Consider the following 19680-nt stretch of genomic DNA (forward strand, 5'->3'; position numbering starts at 1 on the left):
CACACACTCACACAGCTATTGAATTTGTCCGCCCACATCGGTTTTGGAGGTCTCTAACAGGTTTTTGTTCAGGTGTCTTGGATAGTTCACTTTTCACATGTCATGTTGCTTGTCTGTGCCAATCTTATTCCCTGTACATACAACACCACGGCCGTGACAACAGCTTACAGATAGCGAAAGTGCGGCGTGAAAGCATCCTCTTAGTGCAAAAAGTGAGTGATGGAGAGCTGGCAACACGTAATATTCACTGGTCAGACAAGCTCCAAAGGCACCAAGGACAATTCGGGGCTGACTGCAGCGATGGATACATCGGTCTGCTGTACACTCCTGTCAAAATTATTGGTTTGCATTGTTTGTTCACAAACAAGGATCCGTGTCTGTGCGTGTTCCTTCGTCTGTACAGCCTTTTGCTGGAACCCATGTGTCCACTCAAATCATCGATAAAATATCAATGAGAGCCATTCTGTGTGAAGACAGATATGGATGACCCCAGGAAGTTGAATATATTCTGTTATGTTGGTATGATGCTTGTTATATTGTGCTCACAACTAGGGATCGGTATCTGCACTGATAGTGAGCACTCAGTGGCGGAGCCCATCAGCACCAGGACATTTCCCCGTGACCTGAGGCCGTTTTGGCCTGCTGACGTGAATGACAGTCAGTTCAATCAGTGGTAATTATGGCCATAGCCAGCTATGAGGTCACCGAGGCCCAGACCTGGGTAATTATTTCCTAAAATAATACAACTGTATAATCCGGAGTTGAAAAGATCTGTTTCTGTCCTTTAAGTGCCTGCCTGCCTGGCAGCTGTTTGCTCAAGATCAATGTGCTGCTAAAGATTTTAGGATGAAAAGATTTCCGAATTACTTTTGTTCTCTAACGCTGCGCCTTAATATCAGAATCTCTGCAGACAGGAAATGAGACATAGTTGTGTGTCTAGTTATTATTACCGAAATCTAAATAAATTAATAAATAAATGATACCTTTTACCATTTATCACTATAATTCATTGATCAATAATGAGAAATAACTTATTTTTATTTTATTGCATAAGAATTACATTTACAGTTTTTTATTGCTTATTTTATTTGACTCGTGTTTGTAATTGTTTTTACAAGGAACAATTTTCAGTTTCTTTGTTAATATCAACAAAAGATTTAGGGTTTCTGCTATGAGTTACATTCATTTAGTCACGGCAGGCTGCCAACTCAGTTTTTAGCACCACACCCCGGCCACATGTTTCACGATTCAGTATTGGGAGAGAAAAGCTACACGGGTACATCCTTATTCACATACTGCATTTCCTTAACTAGATCTACCCCCTTTAACAGCACATTAGTAACTTTGTATAGTCAGACGCAGCCTCTGACTGCAGATATGATCCACCACAAAGACTATGTGATTATATTTAATCACCGTCTCTTGACTGCTTAACTATTCCCTTCTTGTGTCAGTTGATATGCGAGTTCACACACACCCCTCCACATGTGAATACAAAGAATTACAGTAAGCAGTGAATGTTTGGGGCAGAAGAAGACAGCGCACAACTTAGTGGTCCTTTCTCCATCCCTGCAGGCAGTAACGCAGGCGCCCTGTCTCCCAAGACAAGTTAATAAGATGGAGCACTCCCCGGGGGCAACAGCCGGCAAGCATTATCACTTTGAAGGCAGCCAGAAAAACTGACACATACTAGGAAAGAACTCCCAAAAAGAAGCCATTAATTACCCCCTCTCACTAGCCACTGCTGCAGAAAAAGTTAATTTGACAATTTGGAAGACAGGATTTGTTTCGAAATAAGAGATTTTCCTTCCCTCTCGGTTCAACAAATCTTCTGCAATTATGATTTTTTTTGTGCTATTGCATTCATAAATAGTTCGGGATTTTCTTTTTTTTCTCTCACTACCTCTCCCTCTCCCTTCACACATATGTATGACGAAGCAACCTTCTCAAGTGTGAAACCACAAGGAGGTGTGGGGCAACAAGGCACATATCGGCACATGTGAACCGCCCAAAGACCACTTCTACAGACATGTGGTGTGATGAATAAATCATGCTGCATAAAACCAAGGGGAGAGAAGTTACTCTCCGGAGGGCCCACATTCACTTTGTGCTGCTCGACTCAAACACAAGTATCTCCTCGCCATCTAAATGAGCCACACACGGCCGCGCTAAAGCAAATAAGAGCAAAACTGTCACCCCACTGAAGAAACATTGATCATTACACAATGTGTTCCCTTTTATTTCAGCCATTGTAATTAAAATAATTGAGTAGTGGGGTGGGCAGGTGCTCCTATCAACAATTTTTTTCACCAATTAGCACTACAATAATATTGCCCTGGATATTGCAGATGATATTATTAGCATTTTGATGGAACACAAGTGCCTGCATGCCTGCACGCCAGAGAACTGTTCTCAAGTGGAATCTTTTTACTGAGATCCACCGGGGAAGAGTCACTTCTGGTTTGAAAAAAAAAAAAACAGGCTAGAGAAGAGAGAGAGAGAGAGAGAGATGGCATTATATCACGGTGATGCATAAAGTGTGCTGTAGAGCCATGTTAAAGATTCAGACAAAGTTCTGTTCTCTTTGCTGCTCACAAGATTTACCAAAAATCAGCTACTACAAATCAACATCAGAAACGCCTGTGATGAAACTGTGGATTTTGGTGCTGATTTGTTTTACCAGAAACTATAATTTCAACCCCCTGCACCGAAAAGAAATACTGGTCAACTGAACATAAATACATTTGGTCCACATAAAATCTGACAAATGTGTTTTAACATCAGGGCTAAGACCTGAGCGTTCTCATATAGCCAGCTTGTCTGTTGTCAGAGGCCTAACAAATTGGTTCTCCGACCACTTGGGAGCATGTGTGCAGCGTGTGATGGTTTACCCTGCACAGAAGAATCAGAATCAAATTTGAAGCACTGAATTTCTGTGATACATCTTACCAATTTTCTCTAAAGCATCCATGCTAGATCCGAGCGTCTCTCTGTGACAAGGATTATCTCACAAATACCAGAGGGGAAAGATAACTGACAATTGCTCTGGGTTAAAATTACTTTTTTTGTGTGCTTGCTGGGTATGCAAAGTGATTGTAGATGCTAATTTGCAATCTTGACCAGTGATGGGCTTATCTAAAATGAAAAAAATAACTGTATACTGATTATTTACTTAAACATACTAAAAGGAGTTTTTAACTACTTATGAAACAGTCTCTGATTAATACTGATGCCTCTATATGACTTATATAAAAAAACAAGACTATCAGCCAGAAGTCTATATAGTTATTCTTCTAGTAATCTAGTCGGATTCCCTTAAAATCAGTGAAACAAGGTGGTAGAAACACTACGGCTTTTGTCCACAGGGGCCAGAATCAACACAAAACAGTCCCTTGTAGGGGCTTTAAAGCAACTCTAAGATTTGACATTTACTCTTGTCTAGCAGCTTTTTGCTCAGTCAATCTCCCCTTTTCTCTTCGTAGCTTCCTCCGTCAGCATCCTCTTTAGTCTCTTTGCCTTTGCCATTAGCTATGTTCATAGACGCTGCTGAGCCTGGTCACATTGCCTGTTTGTCCAGGTCCGGTTCTGGCACAACACCAGCGCCGCTCTCTGTTGGCATCCTCCCCGGCCCAGGCCTGAAAACGATCTCCTCTAAGTGGTCCACAGTTGTTGTGCTACCAGTGTAAACACCAACACTTCCCTGGTGTTCTGAGCACCTAGTCCAGGGCAGTGCGGCTAAGCTAACTAGCTCCGTGTGGTTTGTGACTGCTGTAAAGCGTTAAGTACTTGTTCCGACCTAGAGCCAACAGTTATATAGTGTTTAACAGAGGTGCGGGGTACAGTCTGGAAATGACAGAGGCATCATTCACCCTATTACAACTCAGTGTAGCATAAAAATTATTTTGAAAATGTTTTTTGAAGGTAGAGTTAAATCATTTATGCACAACTGAAGCTGAAACTATTAGTCAATAAATAACAACTTCTAAAGGCCTTTGTTACTCAGATACTAGTAGTTTTGTCTCATTGTGGTTTGATGTGTGTGTACGTTGTCTTCTCCTCTTTTTAACTTTTTTCACATTCCGTTTTACCACAAAAAATACAGCTAGCGCAGCACTTATTCTTATTCTTCCATTCAAATATGTGCAATCCAAAGGCATCTGTGCTGAGTGAATGGGCCTAAACTATGGCAATCCAACTGGTGCTGGATGTTTTCTTATTGGTCAACTACTACATGCCAATTTGAAGCTTCATGACAAAATAAACAAATCATCAAACTCAAATTTAAACTCTTAATTTTTTGTGAACTTAAATCAAGTGAAGGAGACATGAAGAAAAAAGAAAAAACAAAAGATAGTGATAGGCAAATGGCTGACTGAGAATACCAAAGTTTATGCATGCAAGCGTGAAAAAATATTCTGATTAGAGCTTGATTTCTTTTAAGGGCACACAAAGACAAAGGTACACAAACAGTGTGCCACAAACAGGCAGGGGTGCACACATATAATTAATGGTTGCACATATTTGGGCAGACATTTACAGTACTCTACTGATTTGTCTTCTCCGATATGACAAAAATACATCACCTAACATTCATGCCAATATGGCCTTTCACAATTGCACTGAATTAACTGTTAGAGAGAGGAAAAAAAGGAGGGAGAAGGAGAGAGAAATAAAAAAAAGAGAGAAGTGGAACAGGGGAGTGTCAGAGACAAAGACAGAGAGACAGACAGAGAGAGGGAGACTGAGACAGAGAGATCAGAGAGCTGGGGACAGAAGAACAGTCAACGATAAATGAATTCCCAAGAGAGAAGGAGGGACACGGAGAAATTACAGAACAAAAGGAGAAGACAGAAATGACATTTCTTAAGGGACTGCTGTGTGGCATTTGTAGGAAGAAAAATGAAATGTGAGGACCAGAGAGAGATGGAAGGCGGGAGAGGGCATGGGGAGAATGGAATGAGTAAGAGCAAGAAACAAAAGAGAAAGTGTGAGAGAAGTAAGACTAATTTATGAGAAATGAGGCAGGAGTCGGTGAGGCTGGCTGCCGCTGTCTGATGGATTGGGTGGGGGTGGAGGTGGGAGGGTGGGACTGGGTTTCGCAGGTTGGTGGACAGAGAAGAACCTGTGATATGGATCCTTTGAGGCAGCATTTCAACAAAAAAAAGTGAACTCTCCAGAAATGGGAGATGAAAATAAAACAAAAAAACATCACTTCGCTTTGGAGGAAGAATCTTCCTGGCAGGTAGGCAGAGAAGAGAGAGGCAAAGGTGAGAAAGAGATTGGGTAGGAAACAAGGCGGGAGAAGCACAAGGGAATGAGCAAAAGAAGAAAAAAATGTGTGAAGTGACAAAGGCGAGAAAGAGAAAGCGCGGAAAAGATGACGGAGATAAAGCGAGATGAGAGACAGCTGCTTTTGATGCAACTGCACTTCAACTGTGGCAGTTGGGAAAGAGTTGCACACACGTGTGGTTGCGTGCGCGTGCATATGCACGTGCATGCAAGTGTGCAACCCTCTGAGCATATGCAAGTATCAGTTATAATAAGGTTCACATAAGCGTAAAAGCATGATAAGGCAGCTGCTCATTTGTAGTGCGTAAGGAGTTCCCACGTGCTCCAAGTACACAAACACTGTCAGACGCAATCGCTCACACACAGGCAGACAGAAAAACTGCCTCTGGAGGAATCGAGAAACACTCGGGGCCTACAAAATATTCAAGGCTCTCCTCTAGACAGATTCCCCTCCCAAAGCTTGCTGACAGAGCAGCGCAGTGAACCTACTCTTTCAAACAGCGCTCTGTCTTTATTCGCCCTAGTCTTACAGCATGCTCGTACTGTATCAAAGCCAGGACACACGCTGCTGTGTGAAGTGCCATCAACGTACACGCAGACGTACACCTTCTCCTCCTCACACACACACACACACACACACACACGCACTTCTCTTCATGTCTCTCTTTCTATCTTTCCTCGTGCGCACAACTTTGAGAGAACAGAGCGGGGAAGCAGAGAGAGTCTGGCAGCGCCGATGAAAGACAGTGATGAAGGTGCGGCGGGAAAATACACCGTAGACGTCACCTATCTACTGATGGGGAGAACACATCACACAGACACACTGCCTTTTAAGTTCAGTCTCTCTAAGCATGAGCCCAATGTAGATCAGGACCAAAAAGCGCACATCTACACGGCCGTGCGGTTCCTACATGAATGAACACACACTAAAACACACACAGACAAACACGGAGTAACCCATTTCTCTCCATGTCTCTCCAATTACACTGCCAATTCCGTGGAGGCAAAAACCAAACAAAGGCAACTGAGCACAAGGTTTAATCATATCATCATCCCACATGCATTCCTTTGTAACCTCATGAACTATTGACGGGCTGCCATGTCAAGGGTCTCTTACAGCTTTTTGCCGGGGAAAGCTGCATAAGCCAAAAAAAAAAATAAACCTAATGATGTCAGATGTCATCCCCTATAATTTCACAAATTCTGATTTATTGCAGATCATTATGCATTGTGCCTGTGCGTATCCGCTGAGATGTGGCGTTCGCCTGTTTGTTTGTGTATAAATATGTGTGTAGTGGACAATGTCATATAAAGAGGGTGGCTGGCTGAGGGCTTGTTCTCTGTGGGATTCTCCAGTGGGGCAAGGCACATAATACAAAGAATGGGCCCCTAGGCAGCCACCCATTTTATATGTCATTGTTCTACACACATACACACACAAACACACGTACACACACACACACACTACCTTGCATAAATAAAAACACAGCACACCTACACAGAAGCACACAGTTAAACACACAAAGACCGACTTGGAACCTGTCAAGTGCGAACAAACTGATGACAAGACGGCGACAGATGGATTCACTGAGGAGAGACGAGCTACGCATTCAACTCAATTAGCAACGTGCTGCTGCATGACGCCGATGGGATATGGAATCTTACCATGACTGGCAACCTGTCAATCGAGCAACAGAGCCGCAAAACAAGCATCATGCAAGACGCAATGAATTAAATTTAATAAACCAATAAATAAATTCATTTATGAATAAATGGTATAAACCCATGGAGTGGCAGCTCTGCATCAAAAAACAGGGCATAATGTGACCAGGGAGCCTAAATATCCCCAGGCGCACACACACAAAGAAGAAACTGGCAGCGGAGAAAGAAGAGGAGGAGGAGGAGAGGAAGGAGGAGAGAGGCGGAGGAGAGAGGAGGAGGAGAGGGTGGCGGCAGCCGGGAGAGACAGAAGAAGAGAGAAAGAAAGAAACAATGCTGCCTTCCCTTCTTCTCTCTTGCTCACTCTCTCCTCTCTCTCTCTGCTAGCTCTGTTCATACATTATCCTGCCATGGTACCTAATGAGCCAGGCATCTCCACCCTGACACTTACGCTTGGTTAGGCAACCCTTATTACAGTGTGGAGGCATACTCACTAACTCACACACACACTGTGCAAAACACTGACCATCACAGGTCATCGCAGCAGCTGTGTGCTTGTTGTGATGTAAAGGAGCCGTATTTAAATGCATCTTTATCATCTGTTGTGAAGAAACAGACGTATAATGGTTTGTTTGTGTGTCAGTTTCAGATACGTCAAGTTCCTAGTTTTTACAAATACATGAAGCAGCCTGAAGGCCGCTGGTGAATATGGGGACAGACACCATGTGCCCCCTCTGAGTAGTTGCTTATTACCGATGCTTCATTGTTCATGACGGCAGACAAAATTGCTCTTTTCACTGCTTTTTAGGGCTACGCACTTAAAAAAAAAAAAAAAAGCACAAAAGCAAGTCTATCTTGTCTGACTACATACCAGTCAGTGCCAGGATGTACCCCGCAGTGCTATGATTGTTTTGGCTGCTTCTGTATAAAAAGCTCTTCCACTTCAAAAGAGCCTCCTAGAACTGTTTAAGTGGTAAACCAGCACGGCTGTGGGAGGCCAATCAGCTGCAAGTACAGTAGGGGGAACATGGTAAACATCAAACGTCACGACAGCATGCCGGGATAGAGTGGAGGCAGGAGAATTGCTTTGAAATTGGGAAAGACTGGCATGTTGGTTAAACACTTAGAATGACATAAGACACTCAATTTGACCCCCAAAGCACAAAGAACAAAAAAGTATATATGAAAGAAACCAGAGATTGTTCTTTTTCCCTTTAATCTAAGATTAGATGCTTGGACTGGAGGTGATGTAATCTAATTCAGCTTGCAATCTTTCTGTGAGAAGTGATTGCTGTGGCTCGGCGGCTGATTGTGAATCAGTCGCGTGGGTCGGTGCATTCTGACCACCATTACACTTAAGAGGGACAGTACAAACACTTACTTCAAAGCAGTTGTGCTGAGACTTGATACGAAGTTTTATGTCGTCCTCGTTTATTGGAACTTGATAGCTTATACTGAAGTTATACTGAAGCTCTTTCGCTGAAAAAAAAATGATGTACCAGATGATATACCACACAGAAAGGGCAAATAATGTCAGGGTTTTTTTTGTGAAACTGACTAATTTTAAATGCCATCTATGTAATGTAAGTTGATCTCTTATGCCTCATTTTAAATCAGAGACTATATCATTACAGTGTACTGAGAAACATTTTGACATATATCAGCATCAGCAACAGCTGACAGTTGTTATAAACCTGTTAAAAGATATAGATGTAAATGTATCCATAAACCAAGAGCTAACTCTTATTACTTTTTTTATTATTTTATTATTATTATATTTCTTATTATTTAGTCTGATCAGTAATTTCTAATAAAAGGTGCATCAGAAACACTTTTAAATATCTATAAAAATCAGTGTTAATCATTTTAGTAAATCTGGAGAACTGTGCAGAGTACAGATGTTTGTGCAGTGCATCTGCGGTTGTGAAGGCCATCAAAAACATGCGCATGTGATCAGCATGTTCTAAAAATCTTACAAAGACAAGAAGCGACATATTTTACTAACACTGCACAACAGACACTTAGCTAATTCCCTCATGTGCTGCGCTCAGCTGTAAGACGCCTGGGTAGGCACCAATCAGGCTGTAAATACAGGGGACAATGCAGAGGGAAGCTTCCACTTCCCCTGCCTGTCTCTGTAACAGTCTCATGCACATCAGATGCAAAGAAAATATTCCTGCAGTTATATGAACATTGTTCTAGAGCTTTTTTAAATGTCTTGACTTTGACGCTTTGTAATAACTATACATTATATCCAGATTAAGGTGAGCTTGTCCGTGTAGAATGTAATTTCAAACAAACTTGTGTGCCTACGTGTGTCTGGCACAAGCAATGTCTTATATATTGTATCTGTGCGCGTGTGCGTATTTGTCTGTGAGTGGATGTAAACTCAGTATTCCAGGTCACGGTGGCTGCAATCTCACAGGAGGTTTAACCTTGGTAAATCCACTATTAGGTGTTCTGAGAATGATGATGTGAGCAGTAGATCCTCCCCGATGGTTTCACTTTCTAAGAGCATCCAGCAGGTCACAAATAGAGAAGCTATGGGGGTATTACAAGGTCAAAGGTTGGCTAACTCTCAATATGATGACAATTCCATGCTGGCATTTTCATTTCCTGAAGAGACTGATTCCCCACGGCAGCTGAGGCCAAAGATGTTTGCTTATTTTTGTTCAAATATGTTCTCTGCTTTTAAGCGAGAATATATATACCGCAAATATGCAGTGCGGCCTCGCTGTGTGTCTCTCCATTCACATATACTGCATATCCAAGGAAAATTCTAATCAATATGGCTTTCCAATGCATACGCGTGCATGAAATCAGACCATGCCTATCATACACAAATGTGCCTTTCTGCACAATTTTTTGTCCCTTTCATTTTGTCCTTCAAACGTCTCCAGAGGTGCGGCCGTGCAGCCAGCCAGTGGGAGCTGCTGATGTTTTTAATGGCACATGGTTTGTCTCCTGGTGGTGAGATAAACATGGGGAAGAGATTAAAACCCCAGGCTTTCTTCCACAATCTCCTGCCTTCATCCTCCTTCCCCTTGCAATGGTCATGCAGGGCCAGCACAGCAGAGTCTAATTCAAAACCAAACCCATCCGGTCTACGAGGCATACTAGAGACTAAAACACACACACACACACGTGCACGCACGCACGCACGCACACACACACACACACACACAATACTACGGCAACACTGATTTGATAGCGGGGCGGATGTCAGCAATGAGTAGGAGCAAACAGACAGGTGACAAGGAGAGGAGGATTCTCTACCATTTAATCACCTACCTGTCAAGTACATCTCATTGGGCTCATTGCTGAACACTAGCACTGTACACAGTTACCACTGTAATGCTGCTGTTGATTTTGAGGTGAGCCCCTGATGGGTCACTGGTGTCAGGACGTGGATCACAACAAACACCCTGAAGAGGAAGAAGCGGGGCCAGAGGCCAGGCTCTCAGCTTCATGCTATGCCTCGTCAGGGAGCCACAGGTTGCCAGCTCGCCTAGGAGCTGATGAGCTGGAGCGGTTATTAAGAGTGGCTAAACACATCATTTCCTTTGTCACTGCGATTAGGCCAAGGCGAGGGGCCCTCAGGTGGAGGTAGACCTGGAGTGTATGATTAGCTCTGCCATTTAAATGACATTCACACTAATCGCTAATATCAGGTCTGTCAAGGTGAGAGAATGCAGTGAGGAATACTGAAGGCTGAGGCAATGCGAGGAAAAGTGCAGGAATATCTGATTCCACTTGATGCAAATGCTGTGTCAATCAGTTAAGTCAGGCACATCGGTTGATTGTTTTACTCTGCATCAGTGCTGCTATACAGTAGTCACAGAGCACAGAGGAGCTGAGATCTGTAAACACTACAACTCCCATGGAGCCTACAGGGATTCAGTTGTTTAAAAAGGGATTGGTAGTGGAGGATATTAACGATCAAAGACTACCTCATGGAAAGACACTATCTGACTTCTGTCCAAATAGGTTTTATTCTCTTGTTATAAAGAAGGAAAAAAAAGCCTCAGCCATTTGCTTGTAGCGCCTTTTGGATGAGAAATTAAAGACTTGGTTAACTTTCTTTCTTTCTCTTGGTGGAAATTCATTTCTGAAGTCGCGCCATCTTTAAAACTCAAATGACCCTGCTCCCTCTCTTGCCTGAACAAAAGAAGGCATTATCAAACCTCAGTCTCAGCAGTGCTAGATCCATTTGGTAAACAGCCTGTGTCCTACAGTAGTAATCAGAGGGTATTTTTGAGGGATTTGCAGGCTGGCCAGGAGGCATCCGCTGGAGTGATCTCTAATTGCTAGAAGCGGAGGCCTAGACTGCCTGGCGCTCTTTTGAAGCCATCGGCAGCAGCTTCCAGCCAGAGGAGCCAGCAGGGGGAGGCTTCCCACTGAGGCACTCTCCCTTTCTCTTTATTTCTTTCCCTTTTTCTCCCTCACCATGCCTTCATTCTACTTGTCCTGCTTCTCTTTCTCTCAGTCCCCCTTCTTTCCATCCTCTTCTTTTTCTTCCCATTTCTTCTCCAACTGTACTTGTTTCCTTTCCCCACTCCCCTTATTCCCCTCCTCTCCTACTCAGTCAATGAGCCAGCAATCACTTTGCAGACAGACATCCTCTGCTCAGTCGGCCATGTTCAATCCCTAGCACCGGTGGCTGATGAGGCATTGTGGTGACGTCAAATACCGGGGCTTTTCAGGGAGCAACAGTTAACCTGTGGAGGCGCAGCTCTGCTTCCCAGGTTACAGGACTCATACTGGCAGTCTTTGTATAAAATAATGAATGTAATATGCCAAAGAGATGAAAGATAATGAGGCCAATTATTTTTTTCTTCTCACCCAGTGAGTCGGGAGAGGCGAATGTATGTCAAATAGTTGGTGTATAATGACACCTAATACCACTCAAGCCTTTGTTACTGTAGGAGCTTGTGTATCCTGGAGCAAAGACTTTTTGCTCTATAAAGCATAGTTTTGAAATTGTAACAAACACACTACAGCCAGTAAATAATAATATGATACTATTCGAACATTGGATTTTGTTGCATATTCATAGGTTTGGGCACACTGTCCGTATTGCTTGCAGTGAGGCTGTAAAATCCACCTATAAAACAAACAAAGACACACAATTTGAAAAGAAACAACAACTGCATGCTGTCATCCACACACACACACAGCCTCATAGACACACAACCGTTTTTTTGGTTGTTTGGAAGGCAGCTCGCTCGGTGTGACATTGACTCCTCAGTGCCAATTCCACACTGGGAGCTGCACTTGCTAGCTTTGCTGCCAATCCAGGTAAAGAGATTACAGACACACACAATGCAGTCTTCTGTTTGTCTGCCAAAAAGAAAACCAGCCCTTTAAGCCCAAAGAAAAAAGGGGCTAAACACAAATTCACACAGCCTGGACCCTGTCCTTGCTCAAAACCAAGAATCCCCTTCTTTTTCAGGAACATGGCTTCTAATATGTGCCTCGCTTAGTGGCTCGCTCATACAAAGCAGCCTTGTGACTAAAACAATCCAGCCTCCATTTGTTTATCCTGGTCCCCAACACTGCTGCACATTACTATTACTTGCATCATTCAAATAAAGAAGGAATTTGGCTTACAATCAGTCACACAGTCATTATAAAGCTACACTAATGGGTGCTGTCTGGTTCCAAACTATTGTAAAGCAACACGAAAGAACTTACACTAGGATTTCATCATCTTCCTTAATGGTGTAATTAAAAAGGTGAGAGAGAATGTGCATATCACCCGGAAAAGATATAGGTGCCACCTTCAATATTTTGCCTCAAAGTAATTAACTAAAAACTTGTTGAAAACTAAAAACTTGATGAAAACGGCAGGGCTGACAGTGATTTTTAGCAGTACAGGTTTTTGCAGAGCATGAATCAAACAATTACTGTGGCATGCAGTTTTGACCCAATTAATCAGCTACTTATAATCGTAAGAGTGTAATTTAGCATTGCAATGTACTAATTTGCATTGTATATACTTATCTTTTCTGGATTCATGTGGATTAGGCGTGGTGCTGAGAAGCTGCTTGTGAACAATCAAATCAGAGGGAGTGTACATCTATATCATACGCATTTCCCCTTGAAAAGGTCCAGTATGGATTATGTGCGTGGAATTAAGCTACAGAGAGATGTGCTGATGAAGAGAGTGGCAACGTGGCGGAGAAGGAGGGGTAATTATGGTGTGTCGGAGTAGCACTTAATAAAGGATGCGTGTCAGTAGCAAGACAAAGAATTCACCTATCATCTACTGTACCTTTTTACTTGCATATTAAACCCAATGCTTTGGAGGACACCGATAGTTGCCACTCTGCCACTCTTTCTTCACAGTCTCCATCCCCTACTCGAAGAGATGCCATTTTTCTCACCTTAGCAACACTCTCCTTGGCACTACCAATTGTGTTTGACAGTAAAATCACATCTTAGATCATAGATAAAATGTCAGCCTGCGGGACGGGAGTAGGCAACGGATGACAGAATGATTTTGACTCAGGGCTATTCCAAAAGCTTTTATTTCCCACCCGTACAGCTCGTCTTGTCATCCAGGGGTGGCATGTGTAGTCATGTTGAGCAGAGGTGGGAAGGACAACTGATATGTGTAGTCCGTGACTGATGTGTTCTTGACCTTGTCTTAGAACATAGCCTGTGTTTTGGCCCTTCTGCACTGCTGAATAACCCATCCCGAAATCAAATACTAAGTCAAATATGTGATTACAAATATACACATTCCTGATTTTCTCTTTTTTTTTTGTCACAAACTGAGTGTCAGGAGAATAAGGGAAGGTTGAATGGAGGCAGGGTGGTGGGGACACTGCAGTGGAACACGGAACAATAGGCGCCCTCTGGCATCAACCTCTGGACAGCCCAAGCTGCTCACCAAAGACACTGAACTCACCCACAATGAACTGCTGCAGCGGGAAGGGAGGCTTTAGAGAGTTCAATTTCCAACACAATTGGCCGTATTCTACTCCTTTAAATGCCAAGGAGATGGTGTGCAGTGTGTGCCTTTGTGAGGAGCTTTGCTTACAGCGAGTGTCCTCTAGCAGGAGAGACAGAGAGAGAAAGAGAGAGACGGCGAGGACAGGCAGGGTGGGGAGATGGCGTGGGGACAGAAATAGTGAGACAAGAAAAGGAAGAAAGAAGAAGACTGAATGACTGAGAGAGATAGAGAGTAAAAAAAAAGAAAAGTACAGAGAAAACGAGACGGGTAGAGAATGTCTCCTCTGGCTGTCGTTTCGCCAGCCTCGCAGGGACCGTCTGAAGGACAATGCTGCTACTAGTGGAGTGTGACGTTTGTCCTCTATCCAATTCAACACAGCCCCAAAGAAAACACACTTACAATCAAGTGTCGATCATGCATCTCATACACAATAAACCCGTCCAAACAAAATACAATGCATTATAGTAATATACAATACAGCCTCTGTGTGAAAAAAGGCTTAATGGGAAAAATAAAAAGGCGAGATGAGATAACATTCAAATGAGATGATGTGAAGTCATAGCGTGCCACAGCAGGCCTAACAAGAGATCACCTTTAACTGCTGCGAATTTTACCTCAAATACCCAGTGCTTTCTTTTTTAAAGGAATAATTTTACCTTCACACCTCCGTAATATGCTGTAAGTATGTTGTCTCTTCTCTACAGTGTATTTAATTTGTTATTTTCAGAAGCATTATATTGACCTCACAGCACAGCTCAAGTAAATCCCTAACCCTAACCCTAATTTTATTTTATTTTTTACAAAAGACGTGGACTACTATTGTGGTTTAGGGTTGAGACGGAGCAGATTCAAAATTTTGTTGCAATGCATATATAAGCTTAGACATCACACTGAAGTAAAGTGTGTCTAAGTTGCAACATATTCAAGACTAACAAGAAAATAGGAACGGCAATAGTTGTTGGAAATATTGCTCTTTCCTGCAGTGCTTTGCAGGGCATTTAAGCAATAAGTGAACTGTTATTTTCGGGTCTTGCAATTATGGAATAGGCACTATGGTTTCCGAAGAATTGCACTGTGTAACATTTGGACTGTTAAATAAAGAATGTGTTATTTTTATCTGTGGCACTGCTGCAGAAAAAAATACTGAATTATTTTTTCATGAATCAATCTGTAAGATAAAAATGAACACAGGTGGGAAATTGATTTGGACTGCAGGCTGCCAGATGCCCATCACTGGATCTGTAGGCAGTGGTAAAATAGGGCCGGGAACTGGTTTCACTGATAATATATTCAATGTCCTTTCCTTTGTGGTCACGGGGCAGCTGAGCCATTAATATTACACAATCACACCAATGGCTCAGATGAATTATTCAAATTTTCTTATGGCTCTGTAATATTCTATGCAATTTGTCTGGAAGATCTGTTGTTGTTTTTTTTAAAGATGAAAGCAGAAAATATCTACTGTTTTAAATTCCTACTGGAACAAAACATTTAAAATGCTAGTTAGAAGAAGCAGCAACCGCAGAAAGCACTGCACCTGCCTCCTGCATCAGTGTCACACTCGATATAAATACGTCCGCTGTCATCAGAAAAATTGCCAAGGAGGCTGTTTCTCCATCATTGTCTTCATTTGAAGGGCATTTTGCTGCCCAAAGGCAAGTGCCTAACACACTCCCCGAGCGTGGTGCCCATCCCCTTTCACAGAGGGCTGGCAGTGCAGCAGACAGGAGAGAGAGAGAGAAGAGCAAGAAATAAGAGAGAGAGAAAAAAGCCTTCGTCTCAAAGCAGACCTCACACTGGGTTCTGTCACTACAGATCAAAATCCCCTCAAAGCCATAGATCACTTCCACTATAGTTCACATGTTCCACACTTAGAAACTGTTTACCAGACTCAAAGAGTTCGTCTCCACCGAGTACACACACTTACACACACACAGATACAGTAGAAAAAGAGAGTTTGCGCACACACAAAAACAATACAGTCTTCAATCCAAGCCGAGTGCACTTAAACATTTATACAGGTTGAGAGGCTGAGTCGCTCTATATGGCAAAACAGCGCTCAGCCCGGTTCAGTGAGACGGTGCGATGCCAGCTCCGGCTACGAGTGAACTGACTGGTGTGACAAACAGAGAAGTGCCTGCTCCTTTTTCTTGTGGAACTACCTGCCAGTGCCTGTCGACAACTCGCGCATACAATGATACGTACACACATGCACAGCCAGGGACAGTCTGTCTCCTAAAACTTCTTTTAAACGTACCTACGTGAGGATCCATAGCCAATAACAGCCGTCAAGCAGGGCTCTGGATAACTGACAGCCCTATGTATGCGCTTACTGGCGGTTAGGTCGGGCCTGTAAGCATGCGGCTTGGCTTAAATACACAACACTGCATTGTGGCGCAGGGAGGTAACCTGTCTTTGGAAAGTCCTCTGCTTGAGAGAGAAACGTCCCCTCATCTAAGATAAGGAGGCGATGAGAGATAAAGTCAGTGCTTCTCCTGGGCCTTATCTGATGCTGTTATCTGACTGCACAGCACCCGCCATCTCACAATCTTTACACCCTTTAAGCACCTCTCTGAAACACTCACACCAGCATCATCACACACACACACACATACACCCAATGCTGAAACATTCTAAACACCATACCAGCTTATTGATTACTTTGACACGCTCCCATTGTTGAACAGACGGCGCACCTAATATCATGTAAGATTGGAACTGTTCTGTGTTATCTCATGGGGAAAGGACATAAAATGACTATTTTCTCACCTTTCAGAAAGACAGAGCAAAAATGAGAGGAAAGTGAGCAGATGCAGTGTGCACTTACCTCTATGTCTGTTAGTAGTCTTATCAAACATAAGCATGGCATCATCAACCTGAAAGACACAAGAAAAGAACTGACATTAGCTTAATCTTTCCAGCAAGTTCCTCGCGTCACCTTTCCCCCATTGAATCACATCTCATTCTACTCACTGTAATTACTCTTGGAATATATATTCTCACTGCTTTACACTTATTTCTTTCTAAGCACCTCTCTCCGACGTAATCATTCTGCGGTCAAAAAATTATTGTCAGGTTACCAGTTCCCCTTCTGTCTGTAGCTCGGAATTTTTAATGATATAGGAATTTGGATAAGATGTGGCAAAGATGTGAGTGAGAAGTGGCAATGGGAGAGAGAATTAACAAGAATGACGAACGGCGGAAAAAACTGTGCGGACAATATGTTTATTTTGATGAACACCAATGTCCGGTCTTGGGAGGGTGACAGATAGACACATTACACTAAGCGAGCATGAGACAAATGGGATCCTTCCTCATCTCACAGCCGCTGCGGCAGCAGCATCCACTATAATATCATCCCTCATCATGTCCAATAAAGCCACACACAGACAGCATTTTTTTCTTCACACATCCCTGAGAAACAGATCTCTAGACACAGTCTGCTTTCTATAACTCAGAAGAAATGCTTAAAAAACAGAGTGAGGCATGCTCATTTAGCCTGTGATTTTGTCTTGGGAGATAAATGAAAAAAACAAAAAAACAAGAGGGTTAGAGAGGAGTGGAAGACAGAAAACAAAGAGGGAACACTCTGCACCATTCATTCCATGGTTATGGTCTCTAGGTAAGTGTAACGGTTTACCGCGGAGGCTTGATGCTGTGCTGGGGGAAATATGTGCTCACAAGCATGCGTCTGTGTTTTTCATGGGAGGGTGACAAAGCTTCGGGAGGAGATGGGAAGAGACAAGAATAGGGGTCTCACTCAAGCCGAACTGTCTGATTGGATAAAGAGAAGTGCCTGGCAGCCAGGCAGACTAGCACTGGCACACTGTTCATGCCACCCCCTTGCCACACATTTGGCACACAAGACGTTGGCACAGCTTGCAGGGCCCGGTTACTCACTGCATGGCTCACAGGCCACATGCGGCTCACAGGCACTTTATTTGCACCTCCCCAAAATATTTCTAAATTGCAAAATATAGCTGGCAACAGTCATTATAAGTAGACTATGTACACGGTGAACCTAGATTTAACATGGCGCCCTTTATTATGTGGACAAAGAGTATTGTTACACCTTGCAAGAGTTCACATAACTCAGCACCTGAATTGGGCGGAGAATCAGAGCCTACAGGTGGATGCTGGAATAGAGGTGGGGCTTATAAAATCCAACAATGTTCAGAACAGTGTAGCAAACAATGGGCAGAGTATGGTTAAGTAAGGCAAAGACAAATAAAGGGAGAGTTAGATATGTGATACATGTGAGAAGAGGAAGGAATAAGATCCGAAGGTGCAATAGAAAAGAACTGTTAACTGCGAGTATAGCTTCACTAGCACTCCGACTGTGGTACTGCAGTCTGAAGTTCTGTACGACAGCCACTAACAAAGTCATTAAGTGTTTCCTCTGTTGACACAACACACGAACACAGAAAATGCTGCAGAAATAATGACGTTTGCTGTCTCTGAAAAAAATGTGCTGTCTGATGACTGTGTGGTGGGGAAACATATGAAAGTAGTGTACAAATACACAGCTGCCAAGCAATATCACCTGCAGCAACAGTTTTATAAACAGACATTTATAATGTCACGTAACCCAACCTCTGTCTCATGCCAGGCGATCTAATGAAAATCACATTAAAGTGAGAGGAAGTGGGATAACTGGAATTTGTAGTGCAGTGGGTTGTGATTTCATTGCCTGAGTTTGAAGAACACAGAGTTACTTTTTTATTTGTTTTTCCTGCAGTACAGTAACTTTACTATCACATTAAGTGTTTGGCCAGATAATTACACTGTTTGAGAAATTAAGCCCGAGAAAACTTGATGATATTTATGTTATTTATTTATCTATTTTCGCTGGAATTCTGCTCAGAACACCCGACACTGTTTATAATGTCCCCACATCTGACAGTGTGGAAGCTCCACTGCAGAGCAAAGATTGAATGGCATGTTTACCAACTGACGTTTAATTTGACAAGCGCGCCTGACAGCCTGTGATCATTTACACGGCAGACAGAAATTTATAGCATTTGACCTCATCATCTAATATCAGTAATACTGAAACAGCCAAAAGAGTCACTAATGCATGCATCAGTAGAAATGTAGACAAAATGACCAGGGGAGAATATTCTGGTGGCGCCTCCTTCAAACACCACTGTTATGACAGAGATTGATAAGCAACATTTTTGTTTAAAGTGTCTGTGACTCGCTGGTGAGACGAAACTCATGAAAATGTAAAATGATACCCACGAGCACCTGCAAAAATAATGGACACAACACTATGTACGACTTCTGTACTAGCATGTAATTAGTTTGTTTTGTTAGGTAGCTACCTGTAATCACTTAATTTGTTGCTGCTATCAAGGTAAACAAGTGAGCACATTAAATCCACATGATATCTGACTGGTTTGAATGATAAAAACAGCCAGCGATATCATCAGCCATCAACCACCACGAGCCGTTCATGCAACATGACATTCAAATATCTGTCCTCTCATATTGATGGTATTGCCGCTGTAAAGCCATTTACAGCCTGAGAGCAGAACGACTGTTACTTTGTAAAATGAAGTGAGGTCTATTAAAGGAAGTGTATTATATAAATGTGGGAACTGTGTTGTTGTGACATTATTAGAGGGGGACCATCCTGTCAGCGAGACCCATACAACAAAGAACACAGATTCACGGTGAAGCACTGATGGGCACTTTAACAAAGAATGTGCACATCATGTGAGAGTCACACTCCAGCAGGTCATACAATACAGTCTCTCTCTCTCTCTCTCTCT

At 42.8% G+C, this 19680-nt stretch overlaps 1 protein-coding gene across 12 annotated transcripts in view; it reads right to left on the reverse strand.

The window, feature by feature from the left end:
- The window catches only part of LOC118331313 (RNA-binding protein Musashi homolog 2), a 228805-nt gene that overhangs the window by 85754 nt on the left and 123371 nt on the right, over window positions 1-19680 (reverse strand). For all 12 annotated transcript variants that reach the window (XM_035666155.1, XM_035666153.1, XM_035666151.1 and 9 more), the window contains exon 7: window positions 16734-16782. In XM_035666155.1, coding sequence (XP_035522048.1) covers window positions 16734-16782 — 49 coding nt within the window. The remainder of the gene's footprint in view (window positions 1-16733; window positions 16783-19680) is intronic.

Source organism: Morone saxatilis, unplaced genomic scaffold, assembly GCF_004916995.1.
Source record: "Morone saxatilis isolate NCDOM2014 unplaced genomic scaffold, NCSU_SB_2.0 Contig20, whole genome shotgun sequence".
Lineage (NCBI taxonomy): Eukaryota > Metazoa > Chordata > Actinopteri > Moronidae > Morone > Morone saxatilis.